The sequence below is a fragment of the Prinia subflava genome, chromosome Z (assembly GCF_021018805.1).
Source record: "Prinia subflava isolate CZ2003 ecotype Zambia chromosome Z, Cam_Psub_1.2, whole genome shotgun sequence".
NCBI classification, from domain to species: domain Eukaryota; kingdom Metazoa; phylum Chordata; class Aves; order Passeriformes; family Cisticolidae; genus Prinia; species Prinia subflava.
The window spans coordinates 99,824,480-99,842,887 of NC_086283.1; the positions used below are offsets into that span (position 1 = coordinate 99,824,480).

An 18,408-nucleotide genomic window follows, 5' to 3' on the forward strand; every position below is an offset into this window, starting at 1 on the left:
CTCCTCTCGGTGTCACCTTTCATAGTGGCTTGTACTTGGGGTCCACAGCTGTGAGTATTTGGTGTAAATGCCAGATAGGGTTCAGGAATGTAAATATTCAGAAGTAATAAACCAATTTTCTTTCATCTATGGGGACATTAACTGCCCATGAGTGGGGGAAGATGCTAGTCTGTAGCAGTGGCTCGGTTACTGTCACGTAAATGTTTTATGCAAGTGTGTAAATTTACAGTTGTTTTATTTATGGCTGTTTAATGATAGGAAGATGCAGTGGAGATACGGCCAGTGCCAGATTGCCCAAAAGAGCACCTGGGCAACAGGATTTTGGTGAAGCTACAGGCTCTGAAGTAAGTAATCCTTCACAAGCATTGCTCACCATTTTTGAGTTCACTGTTACACCACCACAGGTGTCCTGTACAGCAGCATTCACTGCTCAAGTGTTCTTTCTTAGTGTAGCAGAGAATTATTCCTGTCCATCTTTACAGAAGCCTTTAACTTGCCAGGATGAAAGGGATTTGGGAGTGAACCCAAACTATATATTTAAAAAAAAAAAAAAAAACAAAACAATTGATGTCCTCCAGACTGCTGGACTTTCACTGTGGTTTAACCCCAGCTAGCAGCCAAGCCCCCCACAGTCATTTGCTCATTCCTCCACCAACAGGATCGGGGAGAGAATCAGAAGAGTAATTCTTGAGAACTCATGGGATGAGACATAGACATTTTAATAGGGAAAGCAAGCGACACACAGGCAAAAGAAAAAGGAAATTAACTCACGTGTTCCCAAGGGCAGACAGGTGTTCATCCATCCCCAGGTGAGCAAGTCCACACATAATGTGACTTGGGAAGACAAACACCATCACTCCAGTTTTCCTCTGCTTGCTTCTTCTTTTACCCCCCCATTTATATTCTGAGCATGGTGCCACATGTCCTGAAATATCCCTTTTATTGTTTGGGGTCACCTGTCCTGTCTTGTATCTCCTCCAAGTCTCCTAGACACCTCATCAGTAGAAGAAGTACCAAAAGAAGCATAGGCCTTAGTTTTGAGCAAGCCCTGCTCAGCAACAGCAAAAACATCTTTGTATTATCAGCCCCGTGTTCAGCACAAATCCACAGCCCTAGCTGCACTCTGAATCCCTCCAGCCAAAGCCAGCACAACTTGATAAATAGAAAAAAAAAAAGCAACTTATGATAATTTTAAACTGATCTCTGAGACCATATTCCTGTCAAATTTAGAAAATCCATGGCATGCCGTTTCCTACCCTTCTTATCCTCTCTAAATCATCTAATATAACGCACTAATTAAAAAAGTCCTCAAGTCTTTGAGAGAGCTGACGTCTGGAGCTAAGTATTTCTCAGCATTTTTTAATGAAAGTGCCAGTCCAAATATAACTCTTCCATTTTTTTTATTATATGTAGCCATATGAGTGCAGTATCAATCAGTGTCTTGTGTGTCTTTCCCTAACAGGTTTGATATAGAGATAGAACCTTTGTTTGCATGCATAGCTCTCTATGATGTAAAGGAAAGAAAAAAGGTAAGTATGTATACAATAATGTTGTTCAGTTGGCCTGGGTTTTTATCTCCGGAGTAATAATTTAGGAAAACTTACAAAAAATATGCTACTTTTTAACACATGCAGTCTGATCCAGGATTCTTATTATTCAGTCAGTCACATGCTTGCAATTGTTTATTTTATAGATGTAGTTACAACTTTTGACTTGTTTCAAAGTAAAATTTGAAGCATTTTTGCTTTACAATATCTTTTAATCTCTTTTTTCCTTTCAAGATCTCAGAAAATTTTCACTGTGACCTCAATTCGGATTCATTAAGAGGATTCTTGCGTTCTCATACACCTTCCATTGACTTGTCTACCCAGGCAAGATCAGCAGTATTTTCTGTCACTTACCCCTCATCAGATATATACCTGGTAATAAAGGTATGTTGCAGTGCTGCTTTGGCACCATTCTGTCTGTTCCCTGCTGTTCCTGTTGTCTGAGCTCATGGAACTGAAAAAAAAATTGCTTTTGTCTAGATGAGATGAATTATGATAGCTTTTAAAAGTAGAATGCAAGCAGGTGTCCAGTGATATATCTCATTCTCAAGCTAAGAAGTTATATTAGTATCTGGTGTACCAGTTCTACAAAGTATATAGAATTTCCTATCTCTGCCTAAGGGAAATAAAAAAATAAAGTGAAATAAAGCACTTTCAAAAATTTTATTTACCTTCTGTGGAGGTTTTTTGGCATTGGTTTAATGCACTTTGCATCAATTGCCTAATTCTCAAAGTGAATTAGCCTGAACCACTTCATTTAGAATGTGTTAATTATCCTGATGTCAGTGAAAATGAAGTGATTGACAGTGTTGTCACATATATATTTCCTACTTTCTAACAGATGGAAAACTAGAAGGTTTAGAATCAGTTACTCGATAAGGACATTTTTAAGGTGTTATATACAGTTACATATCTAGGCAAGCTCTTTCAAATTGCTAGAAAAACAATATGTTACTATCTGGATAGCATTTTTTCTTTAATCATCTTATTCTACTGCTTTTTATAGATAGAAAAAGTGCTTCAGCAAGGAGAAATCGGAGACTGTGCAGAACCTTACATGGTTCTTAAAGAAAGTGAGGGTGGCAAGGTAAGTAAATAACTGTAGAGAATATTTGGATCCAAAAATGCATGCTAAAAACAAACAAACAAGCAAACCCCAAACAATACCCGAGAAAGAGCAGACCCTTTGAAATAGGGTAGAATACCAAAAACATTGGAGGAAAAGCCAGTTAGATCATCAGTGGTGCAAGCAGTTTGATATCTGTGGCTGACAGAAAGAAATCAGGAGAAGACAAAGTGCATTAGTGTGTACTGACCCCTTTGGAAATCAAGAATCTTGAGTCATGAGGCAGATAGGGGTGAGCAAAGGAAATTACTGAAATGTAGAATTAACAGAAATATTTGTACCTCAGAGACATGCTATTGATTTGGATGGGCAGACAGCCTATTGTAGTGTGCAGCTGTCCAGTTTAGTACTGTTGTCCATAGATAATTTGAGTTCTGTTCAAGGAATTCATGGACATTTACCTCCCTAGAACAGACTGACAGTGTTCTCTGGGTTTCCACAAGTCTCATCTTTACAATATTGCTTTCAACACAATTTTTTTTCTGTATCTGATGAAAGAAGTAGAACCTGCTAATGTTTCATGGTGATTGTTCATTCTGGATTTGAAGATTACTACAAAAAGATTGGCTTTCTACGTTTCTATAATGCCAATTAAAGTGAATGTACAAATCAAAACAGCTACAATCCTGTCAGTGATGTACCAAGAAAATATAAGAGATACCAATGCAAATTATTAGCTGAACTGTAAATATGTAACTCACATTTTTGTCTATGGTAGCATCACAATAACTGATTGCTTTTGAAACAGCCATTATTTTCTTTGTTTCAGACAAAAGAAAAGATTGAAAAACTGAAAGCACAAGCTGAATCCTTCTGTCAGAGGCTGGGGAAATACAGAATGCCATTTGCCTGGATTCCCATAAGTCTAGCTAGTGTCTTCAACGTTTCAACACTTGAACGAGAAATACAAGAAGCTGAAGGTTTAAATGGTACTTGTCTAACTTTTCTAAGTACAGCAAAGTTACTCTTCACTAGGACTGGTTACAGGAAACAGTGTTATTCACTCTGGCACCAAAAATGAATCACAGATTCAAAGTCATGTCTTGACAGTTTTCCTGTTCAGTTCTACAAACACAAATTAATTGTGCTCACCACGTTGTCTCTGCATATTTATTTTTATATCTACTAAATATTCTTTCATGGTTTAGGCCAAATTTTCACTGCGCACTGGCTTTGTAGAAGTAAAATCCCCTTTGCCCCATGGAGTTAGCTAGCAATACTGAGCAATCAAGATACCAAACATCTCAGTTTAGCAGGCAGGACCATTGTTCAATGTGCTTTATAACCCATGAACTAAAAATTTAAATAATCTTTTGCTCTGCAGCAGAAATAATGTGACTTCAATAGATGTGTTGTCACTTCAGTCGATGTGTCCATTATTTCACATGGTCTGAAACAGAAGAAGCAGAATGTTTTGGGTACTCTATCCTCTGATGTTAGTGAGATGTTTCTGTGGTTTTCTAGTGTATTCTGAGAAACTTTGTGCTGCAGCAGAAACCAAAAAATACATGATAATACATTTAATTTCCCTTTGAAGGAAAAGGATCCAGTGGTGACAAGAAGGCAATGCTGCTGCAGCCAAAAAGGTTTTCTGAGAGAAGTTTCAGCTCAGAGGACAACTACCCAGCAACAACCTCCAAAACAATCACTGTTAACACCTTCTTTAAGCAGGTACTGGATTCTCTTTAGTTCTGATTTCATAAGATGTTTTTTGTTTATGTAATACGAATTGTGTTGGGGAAAGCTACCAGTTATATTTGTGTGGGGACAGAGGATAACTGCAGTCATGTAAATAGTAACCCACTTCCTTTGGATGCCTCAAGGACATGGTTCACTCCTGAAGCTTTTCTCCATGTTATGGAGTATTGTTAGAAAGGTACTGATTTTTGTCTTTCTCTTGGTAGGAGGGAGACAGGCTCAGTGATGAAGATCTGTTTAAATTTTTAGCTGATTTCAAAAGATCGTCTTCCTTGCAAAGAAGAATTAAGACTTTACCAGGTACATAATTAATTTTGGATGGAAGGTTTTATATGTATTTTTCTCCCCTAAACTGTTCCTTAAATTCCAGCCCCAAAATACATTTGACTTGGGTGTAAAGCCTAAAATATGTGCCATTGTGGGACTTCCTGGGTTTCTGGTGTCTACCTGAACACAGATGCGTTAGATTTTTTTTTCTGCATAAATGAGTATAGAGATTTAGATTTAGCTTGATATTTTTTTAATTACTTGCTTTTCTCCCTAATTTACAGTGTACCTACTGGATATCTTTTGTTATTATTCAAAGTGTTTGAAGGCAGTTTTTTAAACCAAATGTCTAGGATCCTTGCTACTTCCCTGCAATGCTTTGAAATTTTGAATTCATATTTTATAGAGAGGAATTTAAAAGTGTACACATTTCATCTTAGCTTGATATTAGGGTCACCATTAGCTAACAAAGTAGAGAGGTACAGGCAGTGTTTAGCTACTGTTGAACACCTGACCAGCTTAGTTTTTCTTTTTTAAATAAATTATAGTTCAACCTCTTCTGCATTGTGGAGGAACCTTAAAATATATAAACTGAGAGCAAAGCTGTTTTTTCCTTTCTGGTTGATTGCCAGAAATGACAAGCCTGAGCTCTACAAACAGTTTTAACTTATCACAGCAGAGAATTTAAATTGAAAGTCTGTTTATCCTGGGGTAAATGTTATCAGTACTAGCTGTGTAACTGCTCACCACAGAAAGCCTAGCTTTCCTGGTGGGTGGTGCCTATTTTGGCAGAGATTAATCTGAGCAGAATCTGAGGGGGTGGGGGAGTAACAGAGAAGTGCATTAGACAGCACACCTTTTGTTTGTCTCTTGGACAAATGTTATATTACTTGTGCATGACAGACACTAGAACATTAGCCAGCACATAATCTTCCTTCTTTCTTTCTGTTTTCTTTGAAACAGTACAGGGTAGACATAAGGAGCTGTGTGTTGCCCTGATTGTGAAGGGATGTGAAGGAAGGATACTTCCTCTCTATCTTTCTGTACTATGCTTTCCTTCTCATGCAGCCCAAGAACCAGTTCTTTTTTCCACAGTGTTGCTGTGTAACCTTACATATTATTTTAATTTTTCTTTTATCATAAACTGCTCATTTTTAAAATATTTTTGCTAAGATTTTGTGATTTAATTTTAAAGGAACACTTAAAGTGGAGATTTCCCCAGCTCCAGAGAATATTGGTTATTGTCTGACACCAGAACTACTCCCAGTGCAGCCGCTTCCAGAAAACCGCAATCGCCCTCACAAAGAGATTTTGGAATTCCCAGTTAGAGAAGTGTATGTTCCCCACACCATTTATAGGTAAGAAGTAACATGTATTTTTAACATTTCTTTAAAAAAATGTGATTCCATCTTTTTTTTTTTTTTTTTCAGAAATAGAAACTAAAAATATTTTTATAAAAAGGCTAAAGACAATGGTTGGGCTGATGGTTTAATTTTCCTAGCCATTATGAGAGAAAATACCTGCAGGATATTCCATAATGTGTTTACTAATTGTGTTGTCTTCTGAAAAATTTTTATAACATTAAAAAAAAAACTCTTTAACAACTGTCATTATTTTGGCATCTATCTATCTATCTATCTATCTATCTATCTATCTATCTATCTATCTATCTATCTATCTATCTATCTATCTATCTATCTATCATCTTCCTTAGTGTTTGTTTGGTTTATTGTGGGGGTTTTTTTCCTAGTAGATTTTATTGTAATTTTTAACACTTCTGGTAAATGTCTATTCTCAGCTGTTTCTATTGTTAATTTGAGTCATCTGGGTATCTGAGGAAATAATGTGTTGCTCTATGAACTTTTTAATTATGAATGAGCGCTCTAGGCTATGTAATTTAGATTCTTATATCTGTTCTGTTATGATTGTTTCAATGTGATCACAGTGCTCAGTGGCGTGAAAGTGAGCAATTTCCATCATTTATTTCTTAATAGTCTGGAACATCTGAGTGTCATATAAGAAATTAACATCAGAAGAATGTGTTTCAAGATGTTTGTGCAGTATTTCACTGCAACTGAGTGTAGAAATGCTAGTAGATATAGTACTAGCTAACAGTAATTCTGATGGAGTGTATTTCAGTATTACAGATACAGAAATAACTTGAAATAATAACTTTCATCTGACCATTGTGTTAGTCAAGAGAAGGGAGCAATAAATGCTTTTAACAATAATAGCAGATGATGCTATTCTAAGGGGGATTTCTGATCCCTAAAACAGTAGCTAGATACTGCATTGTATTAGTGGCAAAAAGTGGAACTCTCAATAAGGAATCACAGAAGGAATGCTCAGAAAAAAGAAATGTAAAGTTTATTAATTTCCTGCAGTGGAGATGAGCAAAGAGCAAGCTCTCCCACCTGCTTACCTGACCCAACTCAGGAGGAGAGAAGGACAAGACTTGTGGTTCTGTACAACTCAGAACTGCACCATGGCAAACTCATTTATTCCAGGGAACACCTTCACAGAATACTAGAGATCTGTTTGGCTGTTGGTGACACCTGGGTTCGTGTCTCAGCTTTAAAGGAAAACAAAAAGAGGAAGTGGCAAATTTTATCTTACAATAACAACTTGCAGTATGGTGTCAGCAGGAAATCAGTAGGCCAGTTTGGCTATAGCCTCGTTAGAAGTTTTGGAGGAATTACTCTTGGGCTCTGGCACAGTTCTGTGGTATTCAATCTCTGGAGGACAGCTCACAGCACCAGTACACTAAAATGCAGAGGGTTATGGTACTTCTGTCTACTCTGTGTATCAAAGATAGAACTGGATGGTGATAGAACTTTCATGCAGACGTTTCTGTAAGGAAAGTAGTTTTTATAGAATTGAGAGTGGAAATGTAAATGATTGTGAGCAAAAATGCCTTTTTTTAGTCTAATGAAAAAACAAGACGGAGTTTTAACTTTCCTATTTGTTGTCTGGCCCCAGTAAGTGTTGATTCCAATGTGCAGCCTCACGGTGTCTAAAGATCTGCTTTCAACCAAAAATCATTAGCAAATGCTGTGTTTCTGAGCTGTAACAGCATTTGAGTCTGCACAGAATATTCTATCTTTAGTTCTCATCAGGTTCTTGCTTCTGCAGCCAGAGGTAATGACTATCAAAAGCACAATGCCAAAAATTAATTTGTGCTTCTCCTAAAGCAAATTTGGGTGCCTCCACACTATCCTTATGTTGCCAGGGTCTGTATTGAATACATACACATTAGAGGAAATACTTGCTATTGCTCAGCAGTCACACTGTTTCAGTAAGACTTCACACCTTACATGCTTAACCTTTTCTTTCAAGTCTCCATTTCCATTTTCACCCTAAGTAAAAGTCATGGCAACAAAACAAAGTAGGATTTGTTCACCCTAACTTATAATAATGAAGACAACATCTAATAGTTACCTTCATTAATCTTTACCTTAATTAATGAATCGATGGTATGACGTGTATAGTTAGGTGATGTAGGCCAATGAACATCAAATCCAACTGTTAACCTGGTATTGCCAATTCCACCACTAAACCATGTCCCTTAAGCAGCACATCTGCATGTGACTTCACAACTTCCCTGGATAGCCTGCCAACTTTGACAACCCTTTTGGTGAAAAAATATCTTTTAATAGCCAATTTAAACCTCCCCTGGAGCAACATGAGGCTGTTTCCTCTTGTTCTGTTCCTTCCACTTGGGAGAAGACCCATATTTGGCTACAGCTTCCTTTCAGGCAGTTGTAGGGAGTGATAAGGACCCCCTCAGCTTCCTTCTCTCCAGGCTAAACAACCCCAGCTCCCCCAGCTGCTCATCACAGGACTTGTGCTCCAGACCCTTCCCTAGCTCTTGTCCTTCTCTGGACACACACCAGGAGTTTCATGCCCTTCTTGGAGTGAGGGGCCCAGAACTGCACACAGGGTTTGAGCTGCAGCCCCACCAGTGCCCAGCACAGGGGGACAATCCCTGTGTCCTGCTGGCCACACCATTGCTGGCACAGGCCAGGGTGCCCTTGGCCTTCTTGGCCACCTGGGCACTGCTGGCTCCTGTTCAGTCACTGTCACAGCCCCCAGGGCCTTTTCCTGTGGCAGCTTTGCAGCCCCTCTGGCCCAGCCTGTGGAGCTGCCTGGGGCTGTTGTGAGCCAAGGGCAGGAGCCAGCCCTGGGCCTTGTTGAACCTCACCCCGCTGGCCTTGGGCCATGATCCAGCCTGTGCAGATCCTCCATGGAGCCCTATGACCTTTCGCTTAATTTAACTGTCATGCAATTCTTGTTGCTTAGTTCTCCACACAGTGAATACCAATTTAAGTCTGAGATTAAACTAACCCATGAGGAGTAACTGAATTTGAATAGAGCCAAATAGAAAGTGTTTCATGTTATTTCCTTTCTTCAAATCTGAAAAGTAGAATCATCCTTTTTAAGGATCTTGGTTAGCCTTATTTAAGTGATTTGATAGCATTTACTCATAGAGGTGTGTCATGGCTTGCTAGGGACTTAAAGGTTATTTAATATTTTCTAAGTTTCAGACACATGTCTGCAAACCATTTTTTTTCACCAGTGCTATAAATGTAGACACTGGGGGATGACGTTGTCAAAGGTATTTCAAAGGGATGATTTTTAAAAATTTTTATTTTTAATATCTGTTTCCTTTGTGTTAGGAAAAGTGGGACCTTCTGTTATAGTCTTTGAACTCAGGTCTTGCAAGCTTTTTTTTTACTGGTGTAATGCCATTATTTTAAATGATGCTATTTCTGATTTATGCCAGAGAGCTCAGCCAGCTCACTTTCTTTGTGCACTGTGAAATTGAGCACTTCTTTTTGTTGTGTACTTACATTTCTTTAATAAAAATATTTCCCTGAAAATGTCAAAACATTCCAAGATTTATTTCTTTCATACCCCTCTATTTTTAATAGGAAAAATCATATAATTTAAAGTTTGTTTGTCATTTTATTTTCTCATTAAATATAAATGAAAATGATGCTGTTCACTGCCACTATGAAATGTTGGTGCTGAGGAAGAGGGATTTGTCACATCACTTCAGCAGTAACTCAGCTTAACCAGCTACAGGAAATCCCCCTTGTGATAGGGGTAGTACCCAACGCTTAGGGGGTTTTTGGAGGAAGGGGAAAAAACCCCTCATCTTTGTGGTTTTGTTGCATGTAATTGCAAACCACTTTGCAATGTTCTCAGACTCACTGTAGACTGCACTGTGAGCTGGAGGCCTATGCTTTGGTGGCAATCATTCTACCCCATCCTTGACTAATTTCTGGTGAGGAAATGTTATTCTTGAATAACTGTCTCACTCCTGTTACTGCTCTCACAGCATCATTTACTCCTCTCTGCCTGTGGAATCCAGAGAGAGTATGTCTACTACGTGTGAGTCTTCCACACTCACCTTTGGTCTACTTTTAGATCTGTCCACAAGCTCTTCACGTGATTCACAATTTTAGCCACATGAGAAAAATCATTCCAATTATTTTCCAAATGATCCATCCTAAAATACAGAGCACATGACTCATACACATCCTCTTGAATGTGATGTGTTGAAGTTCTGTCACTGTTCTGTGTTCCTAGTCAGTGGCTGACTAGAATGGGCTTTAATGTTTGGTTAAGCATTTGTAATGTCCTTTTCAATTTTTAACCATTTTTTTCCTGAAGACTCCTCACCAAAATTTTGAAGGACTCTACAAATATTGAAAATTATAACTAATGGGTACCTCAGCTTTTGTTTCTAATACCATAGGTCTTAAACATCAATGTTAACTCGTCCATCACTCCTAACCTACAGAACATTCCTGGTTTGTATCCTGATTTGTAGTAGGGACTACTTGCACATATGTTGATTTTTGCTGTGTATGGAATTCTCATCACAGTCATCAATGAAGATGCCTAATGTTCATAAAAAGTTTGAGATGCACTTGTTGACACCTCGCACAAAGTGTAAACCAGCAAAGACAAGGATTCTTTTATGTGCCCATATACACAAGCACTATTTACAAGGACAAAAAAAGAATAGTCACAGACTTGAAACTCTAAATAGATTTTATTTTGACAGAGGATAGGTCTGTGTTGTTTTGCCCATGGAAGTCCTGAAATCACTGCTAAGCCTCATGAAAGTATAGGAAGTCAGCAAATTTGTATGAGAACTGCCACATGATGTCCTGTGCCAGGCTAGGGGGACCCTTAGCTTTCCCAGCAAGCGACTGATTCCAAAATAGTCTCTTCTCTGTCATTCTCTGACCCACAGAAGCTGTAGGCATGTGTGCCTCACCCAGTACTCTGCTGCCCTTTGGGACTGTATTCTCTGTGACATTGAGTGTTCTGCCATGGCTTTTGTAAATTCAAGCTGTCCCTTGAATAGCTCTTTTGTTTTTTAAGCATATCTGACTGTATCTGGAGGTAGAGTCCTGCACTTTCTGCAGGGAGAGTGAGGGGAGAAATTTAATCACACTGACCAGAAGTATTTTGCTGTGACGTGTTGCTCTAATAGTTTTGCTCAGTGCAGATCGTTGGGGGAGATACAATGCCTTCTGCAGCCCACCACATCCTCATGGGCTGTCCTATTATCCTGTCATCCTAGCTGTCCTATTATGTAAAAGACAGCAGAATTTGCTGCCCCAATGCCCCTGCTAACTGCTGAGTGAAAATGCTCCTTGTCTTTGCTTCCCCTCAGGCTTTTGGATGGAGTGCAGGCACTAGCATTAAGGCAGTGGTCAGCAAGGGTTCTACAATTCATGCCTGAGTGAGGGAATATATTTTTATCCCCTTCTCACCTTCCTGCTTTAGATGTCAGCCATCACTCTCATCTCTGCAGGATATCCAGAGTCAGCATTTACCTCTGTTCCTCCTCAGTACTGATGGGTTTAATACACATGTAAGCAAGATCCCTAAAAGTGCTTCAGCATAAATGGCACAAGCTTTAGCTTTTCAGTCCAGTACTCGCTGTAATAATGCTTCCTTGGTTGTGTAGTCAGCAGAGAGCTCTCTGTGTTTTTACATATCTTTCATCTCAAATCACATCTAAAAGTAAAATCCAGTGCTCAGGTACATTATATAGATTTGTGACATCATGTCCCAGGCTGCAGATTAATGAAGCAATGACTGTATTATTCAGCCTTCCCTACATGTATTTCTTCACTTTTGGCAGATGTAGTATTGACAATATCCTTCATTTAATATGTCAGTCCCCCAAGTATAATTCAGTAGAGGTTACCGATATATTTCATTCTTTCACTTAGCTTTCCTTAACATCATCTGAGAGGGAATTTGGCAAAGCAAAATTTGCTCATAAGGTAGTAAGGAAGAGAATGCATTAGTGTGACAGGCAGAAGTACAATTCTGAATGAAGGGAAAGGCAAGTTTCAAGCTAGTTTTTTTACTAAGGCATGCCATGTGCCATGTAGCACATGTTGGTTGAAGAGTGGACTGTGTAATTGAATGGTCCTGCCATGTCGTGACACATGGAAATCAGGAGAATAAACCACAATTTTCCAGGTCCTGGGATACAATAAATGGAAGGTGAACTGTCTGACTCAATGACAATATACTCCAAGGCTGCTTGACTTTTGCAGCTGACAGTGATACTGAGGGTATCTGTGATAAGGAAAGTGCAATTCTGTGTGCAGCTTCTGACTGCCACAGACAAAAAGAAACCATGAAATTCCATGAGTAGTCCTCATTGTTTCTCACTGAAAGCCAGCATGTTTCCTCCAACACTAATCTTATTCCTTACACTCAGAGGACAAACACCGAGAATCCTATATCAGACTCAGAAAACAAAATAGACATAATATGATTCCAAAACCTATGTATAATCCAGATCTACCTGAAATCTCGGATTTGCCATAAACTTCAACAGAGAAAAATCATTCTATTATTATTTTGACTCTTCTATTGGAATGATACATCAGAAGACCACCTATGCTGCCAAACTCCCCACAGAAATTAAAGGTGCTTTTTATGTTTAGTGATATGTTCATGTACAGAAGCTAGTAAACAGCAAAATATTCTATATTTCAAAGCATTATGTGTATTCATTACTAATAAGAGGTAGTTTATAGAATTATTCTTTCAAATTTTCTTATTTGTATTTACACAAGTTCATTGATACTGCTTTTTGATTTGTATAATATAAAGAATATATGGCTCTTTTTTTGCTATAAGCCACGAGTGTATGAAATTCAGTTGTTGATTCCCTTGCACCTCTGAGTGATTCTTTCCCCCTTCCAAAATGTGATTATTCACATCTGAGAAAGGAGCTGCCTTCTTGAGAGATTCCTCTTGCTTTTCATTACATCAAGCAAAGAGAATTGTTTGTTGGTAACAGAACATAGCTTAGTGTAGGTGAAACCTTAAACATAGGATGTTCTACATGTCTCACCAAGAAACTATCTTTTCTTTGTGGTCTTCTGAAATTGAGTTCTGACAAATCTTTCACTATATAGATGGAATTGAAGGATAGACAGAGGAATGGACAAGATGCTAATTTTCAAACAGGAATGCTTGCCATTTACCTATGTTATTCTTTCTTATCTTTCTCCCAGAAATCTCCTCTATGTTTACCCTCAGAGGCTGAACTTTGCGAACCGACTGGCTTCTGCAAGGAACATTACCATCAAGATCCAATTTATGTGTGGGGAAGACCCGTCCTGTGCAATGCCGGTAATAAACACTGGGATTTCTTAGCATTCTTGAGAAACCTCCAGAAGGGAGAAGTCATTTTTGCTTCCCATCACCACAGTTTCCAGTGGGACCTTAGGAAGCCTAATACAGAGAGCTTGAGAAGCTTTCCCTCTCATCCTAAAGCAGAGCCATGCTCCTTACCCACAACAAAAAAGATTTGTGATTCCAGTGGAACCAGAGGCATATTGCTCTCTCTAATCTAAAACTTCCTACCCTATTTGCAGGAGAATGACACAATATTACATCACTATCATGCTGGAACTTCTAAGGGTAAAATTCACAGAGCTTCAGAGACCTTTTAAGAATGAAGTAGTCTATTTCCCAGTCTATTTTTACTCCTCTGCGTACACTATGTTGACACAAGTGCTCAGGTGTTATGCTGGAAGGTGGAAGTTGGGATCTTCATTGCCTGAACAGTCATGCAGTATAGGTAGAACTTCCCATGTTTGAAACACACTGTGTGTTAAGGCATACAGGTACACCACTAGCAGGGCAGACAGTCCTATCTATGTTCATGTTATTCAGCATCTCTCACTGGATCTCTAAGATCCTTTATTCAACTTTACCAAGCTTAGAGCTTCAGTCTGAATTGTTCTAACCCAGATGTGTGCTTCAGCCCTAATTTTTATTCATATTTTCAAGATAGTGTTGTTAGGTACTTGAGAATGACATTGAGACAACAATCTTCTGTGATTTTATGTGTTGGAGCAGGAAAACAATGAGTGGAAATACTACTTTAAGGAAACTTCAGTCCAACAATCTGTTGGACCAAGGACTGTCACCCAACCAGCCTTTATCAATGTGCTGACATTGTTTGGTATATACTTCACAGCCTTGCTCCACATAACCTGTGGACCTAAAATCAGAGCATCATCAGTGTTCTCCAAGCCACATTTCTTCCAGAGCTAGAGCTGTGCCATGTTAATGTAGCACCCTCTTTTACACAATACTGCATTGTTAGTTTCCTTAAACTCTGCCTGTGTTATGATTAGGTTTTGACAAATGGTTAAGACAGACACAGTTTGTCTGTCTTCCCTCTCCACTGTAAGTGACCTTCCTCTCAACACATGCATATAGACTTGCACAGTGCAGAGAGTATTGTCTAAGCTCATCTCCCAGGGCTCTCTTTAAATTATTTAATTTCAAGACCTTACCATGGACCTGTGTCTTAGGAAAGCAAATCTAGCAGCAGAAGTGCCTACTTCTCTTCCTTGATTTTAAGGGGACTTTGGACCTCTAAGGTAAGGTGAGATGTCTCTCACACTGAATGAGCAGGCTATAGCTGAAAAACAAAACTTCTAAAAATACTTTTTATTTAATGTTTTAGCACTTAGATAAAGACAGTGTGACAACATGTAAGTGGCTTACCATTACTTTTTTCCTATGATTCCTAGGTTTTTAGTTCATGACTAAAGAACGTGATGTGAGGTAGTTAGTGACTCTAAAAATAACTCTGCTCCCTTTTCCTTCTGTTTTACCCTGAATGGAGTGTGGGGAAGGTGCTTGGTAATAATATATTTATGCCAACAACCTAGGATAAAACTCTGGAGTCATTTCATGCCTTCAGATACTGTCTTAAAATTTATACAGGATGATGACAAATAAATGCTGTGGTTCTGATTACTTTTCTATTCTTCTTATGCAGGTAATTTTTGGGAAATCTTCAGGTCCAGAATTTGTCCAAGAAATATACACAGCTATCACATATCATAATAAGTAAGTGTTGTTGCTATTCATATGACTTGAGAAGTATTAATCGTGATGTCTTTGTCTTTGCCTAATTGTTACCCTACATAGTTAATCAAGGAATGCCATTTTAAACATTTATGTTTTGTGCAAATTATCATATCTAACTTGGATTGCTACATTCATTTGCATAAGTGGCTGTTGTGTAAGTGATTATTCTCTTCTAGTTTGAAGCTTTTTAGTAGATGAGAATACTCCTAGTATGAGAATTAAGCAGCATGAGCAGGAAGCAACACAATTTTTCAGACCATTCATGTCAATGAATTCATAGCTCCAAAAGAGCTGAAGGGACATTCCCATTCTCATGAGTGAGAATTTGGGATTTAAGATTTGCAGAATATTTATGCAAGAATCCAAAACAGAGATTGAAACCTAGAGATAGGTGGAAGTGAAACTGTCCAGCTGATACTGTTTGCTTCTGATTCAAAGCTGCAGACTGTTCATAAATATAACTTCCAAATTCGTAATTCAAAAAATATTTCAAATCCATAAAAATGTATGTGTGTGTATATATATATATATATGTATACTTTGTTTAACTCAGTTCTGTTTTCAGGATTTATCTGTTTTTATAACCATAGTGTCTAAAAGCCAGCTGGCAAATTTGCCTCTTGCTGAGTCTTATACTTACATTGGGAACGTGCTGGGAATTTTTTTAAAACAGATCCCCCGACTTTTATGAAGAAGTGAAAATCAAGCTGCCAGCAAAACTCACAGAGAAACACCATCTACTGTTCACATTCTATCACATCAGCTGCCAACCAAAGCAAGGAGCATCTGTTGAAACACTCCTGGGCTATTCAGTAAGTTCCATGTGAAACATGACAGTTGGGGTGTGTGGGTGGGTGTATGTGTGTGTCTGTGTGTATCCCATGCAAACAGACTCTGCTTGTCAAGAATTTTATCATTTATTCCTTTTCTGGTTATGGCAACACAGCAAAACCAGTGGAAGGTCTTAGAGTGAATTCATAGAATCTAGATGCTGGCTGAGATGTGTTACATCCTCATCCTGTAATTTTACTGGTAACTGTCTTTGAACTTAATGAATTCACCTGATTCAACTGAAACATGCACCTAAATATTTGCAACAACAATGCTTTATAGAACATAACCTCATTCTGTTGAATTCTATTTATTGCAAAAACCCTAAAAATATAAAATATTTGTAATTACAATTATTACTGTTACCATGTTCATACATGAAGTAACAGCTAGTGTAATATTTTAAATTAGATTTTACATGGCACTTCATTTCTGTTCTAAATTGTCTTTTATCCACATAAAAATTTAAAAGCAGAAAGACTCTAAAAGCTACTCTGGAATTCTCTTGCCTTCTTTATCTTCATGTTGAGACTAGTGTCAACTAGTATCAACTGTATTTCTTAGTTTAAGAAATACATGTTGCAGCATAGTCTCTCTGACCTTTTTCTTTATCAAACAGTATTTTTAACTGGAGAGATTTTAATATAAAAGGAAAGCATTGATGATAATGATGCTTCATATCTGAAGATGTTCTAGATCTATGGTTAGCAATTGAGCTGTGGAGCCTGACAAATGTTCTTGCTTTTAAGTTTGGGAGGCCATTGTATTTGTGTACTTTTGGTTGCTTGTTTGTTTTTTTCTTTGTCAGCTTTGGGGCTTTTTAACCACAGTACTGAGAATCCTTTCAAGTGGGCTTTTATGGATAGTTACAGTCCCACCAATGTCAGTGGGATTGTTAATAAATAATATAGTTCAGGACCAAGATTCGACATTGGTGAGAACTTAATTTTCAAGTTTCTGTTCATCTAAATACAAAATGTTTCTGCCCTGTGATATTCAATGCCCAGCCTCTTTTTAGATTTGAACAAAAAATTGAATGTGTGCAAACATCAGTGCAGGGATATGACAAGTCAATCTGGCATGGTGACCACAAGGAAGATGTTCAATTTAATTCCAGCAGAACTTTAGCTGTTGATTTGTTTCAATATCAAGAATTGGTGTATTCAAGATACATGAATTTTTAAATAAAAATGTGGATTCCACTAAATCCTTCTGGTAAGATTTATTAGAAAAATGTGTGTCACACATGAGAAGCTCTGTGTTTGTTTTCTTTGAAATAGATGGTTTGTAAGGCAGTCTTGAACATTTTTCTACTGTAGCTAACAGCTATCTTTGAATTTAAAGTACAAAGAAATTACTGTTGAATGGGCTGGAGCAGAGAAGCTTGGGTCAATATCTCATTTGTTGTTCTGTTGACTGTATCTAACAAATTAAATGAATAGGTCTAATCATATATCATCAGGAATTTTGTTGTGTTTTCTCTTCATTTGTTTCAGTGGCTGCCAATTCTATTAAATGATCGTCTTCAAACTGGATATTATAGTCTTCCTGTTGCATTGGATAAACTGCCTTTACACTATTCAAGTCACTCTCCTGAGGTAACAAACAAAATTATTAAAAGATAGTATTTTCCTAATGCAGCATAGGTGTTTTACAAACTAACATTGCTGTCTGCTGGTAGGCAGTTCCTCCTTTTTGTTCTTTAAAAGGAAAAGTCTGGAGAAAAATGTTGTTATTGTTATTGTTGTTGTTATTGTTACTGGTGTCATTATTTTATATCATTACACTGGTTTTTCAGAAGTTAGCTATGCAAGCAAATTCTTGTAAATCAGGGTTACATTTGTTTAGAGAGTGTCAAGGCAATAATTCAATTTCTTCCATAGGTTAATTTATATTTTTCTGTGGCTTTGTGGGAGGGGGAGTAGAAATGGAAGCAGGTGGTATTACTGAAGGAGAAATCTGTGCCCTCTCTGTAAATGTGGCATGTAGGTAACTTCTCCAGAGGGTTTAAACTGCCCCACATCACCAAGGAATGCCTTTGGCAATGCTTTGACCAGGAAATTTTAGCCTTAACAATGTCACATCAGAAGATGTATATTTACATGGTCTGTGCTAGACATCCAGCTGAAATTCTCAAAAATTCCCAGTTTTTTTCCCTATTCAATGCATCAGCTTCTGTCCAAATGTCTATGAGAACAAGGAGATGCCTAGCTGTCCTCCTCTGTGTGGCACTGAATTTGAATGTCCAAAATGAAGTGAATACTATAGACCCTCATGTAAACAGACTTTCTGCTTGAGCATTAAAAGGAAGATGATTCCCATTTTTTTTTTTCCATCACAGAAAATTACATCTCAGACACCATCTATAAAATGGGTTGAAGGACACAAGGGTGTTTTCGTTGTTGAAGTTCAAGCTGTGTCATCTGTTCACACCCAGGTAATGCATCAGAAGCAACACACAGCTGTAGTTTCATTTCAAAGAAAATTCAGATGGCCAGGCCT

General features: G+C 38.0%; 1 protein-coding gene across 2 annotated transcripts in view; it reads left to right on the forward strand.

The window, feature by feature from the left end:
• DOCK8 (dedicator of cytokinesis 8) overlaps positions 1-18,408 on the forward strand; it is a 90,500-nt gene that overhangs the window by 30,270 nt on the left and 41,822 nt on the right. For both annotated transcript variants that reach the window (XM_063422811.1, XM_063422812.1), the window contains 13 exons: positions 259-344; positions 1,463-1,529; positions 1,782-1,931; positions 2,554-2,634; positions 3,443-3,602; positions 4,211-4,344; positions 4,578-4,671; positions 5,834-5,996; positions 13,200-13,317; positions 14,984-15,054; positions 15,749-15,887; positions 17,403-17,504; positions 18,248-18,343. In XM_063422811.1, coding sequence (XP_063278881.1) covers positions 259-344; positions 1,463-1,529; positions 1,782-1,931; positions 2,554-2,634; positions 3,443-3,602; positions 4,211-4,344; positions 4,578-4,671; positions 5,834-5,996; positions 13,200-13,317; positions 14,984-15,054; positions 15,749-15,887; positions 17,403-17,504; positions 18,248-18,343 — 1,461 coding nt within the window. The remainder of the gene's footprint in view (positions 1-258; positions 345-1,462; positions 1,530-1,781; positions 1,932-2,553; positions 2,635-3,442; positions 3,603-4,210; positions 4,345-4,577; positions 4,672-5,833; positions 5,997-13,199; positions 13,318-14,983; positions 15,055-15,748; positions 15,888-17,402; positions 17,505-18,247; positions 18,344-18,408) is intronic.